Source organism: Hakea prostrata, chromosome 6 (genome assembly GCF_041222555.1).
Source record: "Hakea prostrata isolate BN-2017 chromosome 6, UWA_Hpros_2, whole genome shotgun sequence".
Lineage (NCBI taxonomy): Eukaryota > Viridiplantae > Streptophyta > Magnoliopsida > Proteales > Proteaceae > Hakea > Hakea prostrata.
Window position 1 is genome coordinate 30833048 of NC_142605.1, and position 6100 is coordinate 30839147.

The window sequence follows — 6100 nt, forward strand, 5'->3', positions numbered from 1 at the left end:
TATTAATTAAAGATAATTGGGTTAATTATGGTGTTTTTGTTTTTAATAATAAATGAGGGTGATTTAATTACGCGGGTGATACGGTAATTTAGGCTAAAATAAAAAAAAAGCAAGGATAGTTTGGGGTTGTAGAAAAAATATAACGGAAAGAAAAACCGAGAAAGAACGGAGGGGAGGGTGAAGCGGAAGAGGGGAGGTAGGATATTATCCAACAGAGGGGGTGTAAGTGCTTTTGTCCACTGAGGAGGTAAGTGATATTTACCCTTTTTTTTTTTGGCGACCCGGTTTCCAAGGCTTTGTCCTGAGTAATCCGGTGTTCAACCCGGATTGCATACTTGGCTGTAGTGGATGAGTCTCCCTGGGGATTTTTTGCATCTACAAGCTTTCGATACCTGGTATCGAAACCTTACTTAAGGTGACCAAGATGCTTTCCACTTGGACCAACCCCAATTGGTAGTTTTCTTTTATAGATATCCTAGCAAAATTCCACCAGCATATGCATGTGGTTGAATTTTGTTTTTTTTTATTTTTTTTACTTATAAGAAGTAATATTATTTTTCTTAGATAAATAGTAAGCTATTATTATTATTATTATTATTATTATTAAAAGATGTGAGGTTTGAAAATTGGGAAAAAATAGTTTATCGCTAGGTAGAATGGTAGAGATCAATACTTCTCAGTGAAGAGGTCATGGGTTCGATCCTTGCAGATAGTGTCTCCCCATTGAGGATGTAATCAAAATGCGCGCAAGTTGGCTCGGATGAACCTGAGCTTCCAAAAAAAAAAAAAAAGTTCAGCGCTATTTGATTTGTATAGTTAAGTATGTCTTTTTTTGGTTTTTTTCTTAATAAATATAATTGTTGAAAATGGATACTTACACGATGCATTATGAAATGAAATGAGAAGTTTGAAAAAAAAAATAAACAGTAGGGAAGGGGGGGTGTTTTTTTTTTCTTCAAGAGATAAATTATGAATATGAATATGAGATGTTTAAAATGGTATGTATACTTTGGGAAGGGGTGTCTATGATTAGAAAATGGTATTTTAGTCAAATGAAAAATTATATACCATAATTGAATTGAAATTTTACTTTTATATAATAGTATGATAGTATAAAATAGAGTAGAATAGATTTTTTATACTTGAATTTTGAACCTTACCAATACCTCATAAGTAAGAGGTCATGAAGTCAAATTTTCTTGGGACTAGGGCATAAACCATTAATATATATAAGTTTACTCTCCTAAGAATTATTATTTTTTTCATTTTGATAAAAATCTTAAGGATTCTCAAGATGCTCATAAATTTGTTGCACATATACCTTAGTTACTAAAATAAAAAATAAAAAAAATAAGATGGTAATTATGAGAAGAAGCCATGCAATGATGCGACTATAAGAACAATGACGTACACAGTGCGTTAGTTATGATTGATAGATCTGTTATTTCTAATTCATGGAACAAATGTTTAGATTCACCATGGACAAATTATTGACGGGGGATAAAACAACAACTATAGCCTCAATTTTCATTGTTTGCTTAATGTGCAATACACAAAGCATTCGAATGAGACTTTGAATTACTTCTTAATATACAATAAATTCCTCCAAGTATCCATTTTAACATATTTTTATTTCACATTCACCCCTTAATCACATCAAACTACATGGGTATTACATGGGATAGAAGATTCAACAAGCATCTCATTAATACAATTTTAGCTTTGATAAAAAATAATAATAATAACATATGCATAATTGAACAACTTTGACTGTTTACATATATTCATCTAAAATTTGGATATTGAAATGTATATTGGGTCCACTATCATATCAACTAACCCATATAATGACAAGTGGCAAAATAATACACTACTATACGGATTTTGTATAAATACTTGTAAGGTTGTCAAGAAATTTTGGTATACTTTGTTTTGATATTTTAGTTACTTATCTTTCCCTGACAATCATGAGAACTTTAGTTTAACCTTTAAAAACATAAATAATAACTACAAGTGAACATCAGAATTGAAAAACTATCTGTTATGGGATGAAATTTCTCTTTCTATGCAGGCAAGAAGTATGCCTCAACCCTTTCGGATTTATGAGTAGGAGTGAAGTTTTGGAATGGATTGGAATCTGGACAACACCACCCACAAATGATAAACATTATCTGAGACAAACTCTGCAACTAAAAAGAAAGACAAAAAAGAGACCCATGGTTTGTACAAAATTCCAGCTATGTATAGCCACCCTTCAATTTCACAAAAATGCCTTCTTCACACCTTCACTTACTTAAATTTTAAAAACCCCCAAGTGAAAAGCATGATAATGCTATTTTGGAGAATTTGTAATTGTTTAAAGTCACCCAGTTGGAAACAAAGGGACATTTTGCTTGGAAACTAATTCAGAGAAGTCATAATAAGCTGACTATGAAATTCACATTCTACCAACCATCATTAAAATATTCATCTTCACCCTTTTTGAACTCATGATTTTCATTTTATGACTCACAACTGCCTATAAATCTCAACCCACCTGAACTTCTTGCCAGCTGCAACTGTTTTTTCAGCTAAAAATATGTCAAAAGTGCATGTAAGGAGAAATCTCAATGGGAAGGAGAAACCAGAGAAACCAGAGAAGCCAACTCATGGTTTTTTGTCCAAACATCTTAAGAAGATTTACCCACTTGCACCTCAGAGGAGTAACCCACCTTTGGCATCTTTGTCTCAGAACTCTAATGATTCAATAGGCAGAGAAGCCATCCCTCGGATGGGGATAAATCAGAAGGTTTTGGTGTCTCTTCAGGGGCCTGAAGCTTCTGGAAGAACAGAAACCAAACTGATCACTGCAAGAGTTGGAGAAGAAAGCTTGGATTCTAATGGTGTAACTGGGATTATTCCTAAGGGGTTGGAGAAAACAATCATGGTTCCTCTTCGTAGTCTTGGGCTACTTGAAAGAATGGATTTCCCATTTCCTAAAGTTGACCAGGATAGTTCAGATTCTAAGGATGTTACCTTGAAGAAGAGGTGTCATTGGATCACAAAGAGTAGTGGTAAGCATTAGAACTCTGCCCAGCTTCCAAAGCATTTCCATTTATTTTTGTTTTCTTGGTGCTTCATTTATGAAATGTTGATAGCAAGAGTATCAAACCCGTATTCTTTTTTTTTTTTTGTGTTGAAGTGACATTTGTTCATATTGCAGGTTTAAAAAGGCAAATCAATATCCCACAGTTCCCATTGAGGTGGGGGGTGTCAACCTGAAGTTTGGATTTTCTATTGTAATAGGCAGAGCTCTATGCTTTCTTTATGCTTGTCCATCACATATTAGAAGGAAGGGAACCACTCTGGCATTCCACCTTTAATTTTTCTCATCATAATTTAAAGAGGAATTCTCCTTCTAATATGTGGCGGAGAAATGTGAAGGAAACATTGACCTCTACCCTGACGGGTAGAAAATCCCAACTCTTCAATCTATCTACTGGGGCCAACTTTTTGGTTTTGGTGTGATACTGATGAATTTGAAACCAAGCTTATACAAGCTTTGGTTTGGGTTGAGATTTCGTCTACTTAGGGTTTGGTTTGATATTTACATATTTATATCTCAATTTGTCAACCACAATAGTAAGGTTGTAGTAGAAGGTGAGCCTTAGTGCAACACTACGATTGCTTTGTTATGGCAAGCAATCGTGGTTTGAAATTTGAATTTGAACAAAGTATCTTTACAAAAACAGGGGTAAAATTGCACAAATTATGATTTTGTCATGATCCAGGATTTTGAAAACTCTTTGGGTATTTACGTTTTAAATATTGAGACAGTGCTAAGAGAGAGAAACCAATCATGCTTGTGATATGCTTGTAATGGGAACAAGGCATAACTAGCCTAGCATTTTGGTGCACCATTTCTTGAGTTAGATCCTCCATCCTAATGGGTAAAGGACTGTACTCACCTAACACTCTTTTGCCCACTTATAGTGGAGGATTGTGATGGCAACAATCCTCCTATTTCTCACACTCTTGAGAAGGGAGAAATTAACATATGTTTTGTTTGAAAGGGGAAAAAAAATGGAAAACTAGAATGCTTCCAAGAGATTGGAGATGAACCTTTTAGTGGGTTTACAACTGCTGAGTTGGGATGAATTACTGAGTCGGGATCCTCAATTTGTTAGGGTAGAGATATGTGTTTCCTTCACATCTCTCCATTATACATTTATTAGATTCTCACATCTAATTCATTTTTTTCAATACTCAGACGCATGCATTTCTTTTATTATATGGTAAAGAAGTATGAGGAGAGCACATGCATCTATTTTACCTTGACAAGTAGAAGATTCAGACTCTCAACTACCACCTGGGAAACCTACCCCCAAGATCTAAAACATATATGAGACCCATGCCTTGAGATGTGGGGCCTACCCACCCCTGTGGGTTCTTCACAGGTAGGGTGTGGATCCGGACTCTAGCCACCACAAGGGAAACCTAACCCCAAGGTCTAGAACATACATGAGACCCATGCCTTGAGATGTGAGGCCTCCACCTGTGGGTTGTTCACAGGTAGGTTGTCCACAATCTGGACCTACTATTGATGTTTCTGGGTAGTAGTTTTCAGCTGAATTGCTAGTTTTTCAGTAGCCCTTCAAGAGGTGTTAAGGCTCCCCACCTACTCTTGTAGGGTATGTCCACAGATTGAAGGTAGGGCTGCCCTCCTTTTCTTGAATTTTTGCAATAAATTTGATGTTATCCATCAAGAAAATAACCTTTATTACTTCGTGTTTCATACTAGTTGAGATTATGACACTGGTGGTTAGATTAGTTTAGCTGTCCTGTCATCAATGAAATCTGTACTTAATTACTATTTTATATGATAATTCAATTACTTAGAACTTTTATGATCCATCATACCAGTTATAAACTAAAGTTCTTTCCTAACTTTTTCTTTGTTCAGATCAAGTATATGTTCACTTCCATGATGAGTGCTGGGGAGTTCCAGTTTTCAATGACAAGTGAGTGTCATCAACCCCCTCCCCCCAGAATAGTCTGATGCATCATGGTACATGATTTTGGTGTTCAACAATGGATTTATATTTCTGTGATTATTTTCTTGATGTCACAGTCAACTATTCGAGCTGCTAACGATGGCGGGAATGTTAATGGATTTCAGTTGGTCTGAAATACTGAAAAGAAAAGAGCTCTTAAGGTGCTATGTTCACTGTTTTACGCGCGATTTCAGTACTAAGTATTCATGTTAAATTACCAACCCCTGTTCTGTTCAACACAGGGAGTCTTTTGCTCAATTCAACCCCAACAGTGTTGCCAAGATGACTGAGAAGGAGATTATGGAGATCAGTTCCAATAAGACACTAATGTTGGCAGAGAGCAGAGTGAGATGCATAGTTGACAATGCCAGAAGCATACTGAAGGCAAGTTCAGTACTTTCTATTTAATTTGAAGTTAAAAATGGTTCTGATACCTTAAATTTGTATTGAAGTGTAGGTTGTGGATGAATGTGGATCATTCAGTAACTATGTTTGGGGATATATGGACTATAAACCAGTAATCAACAAATACAGATACCCAAGAAATGTTCCTCTGAGGACCCCAAAAGCAGAGAGCATCAGCAAGGATCTGATAAAAAGAGGATTTCGATTCGTCGGACCCGTGATTGTGTACTCATTTATGCAAGCTGCAGGAATGACAATTGATCATCTTATTGACTGTTTTAGGTATAATGAGTGTGTGAGCATAGTTCAGAGACCATGGAGACATGGCTAGCTAGCTAGCAAGCTAAAATTATTTGGTTTAATTAAACAGGTATTTAAATTTGCTGAATGGTTCTGATTTCCTGTGGAGTTTATAGATGCAGGAGTGTGTGAGGGGCTGGGGAAGAATTGGTTTTGTGAATCAAGAAAGAAATAAGGTGGCTGACCCTTTTAACAAATTTAGAACTTGGTCTTCTGTTCTTGTGGATTGGTTTTCATTGTAATGGTCTTTGGGAGGGTTTTTATTTATTTTTATTATTTATAGAGCTGGTTTGAGGTAAGGTCCAGTCTCCTCCACTTAGGACATGTAATCTTCCTTTCTATTTCTCAATAATAAATTTTCC

At 35.7% G+C, this 6100-nt stretch overlaps 1 protein-coding gene across 2 annotated transcripts; it reads left to right on the forward strand.

Annotated features, from left to right (window-relative positions):
- Positions 1 to 2547: 2547 nt before the first annotated feature.
- On the forward strand, positions 2548 to 6100 carry LOC149013318 (uncharacterized). Of its 2 annotated transcripts, none has more exons than XM_089158521.1 (5): positions 2548 to 3053; positions 4943 to 5000; positions 5111 to 5194; positions 5276 to 5417; positions 5491 to 6100. In XM_089158521.1, the coding sequence occupies exons 1-5, from the start codon at positions 2579 to 2581 to the stop codon at positions 5767 to 5769; spliced, it is 1038 nt and encodes a 345-aa protein (XP_089014647.1). In that variant the 5' UTR covers positions 2548 to 2578; the 3' UTR covers positions 5770 to 6100. The 2 variants fall into 2 exon arrangements, with proteins under 2 accessions (XP_089014647.1, XP_089014648.1); XM_089158522.1 differs by having other exon boundaries at positions 5486 to 5647.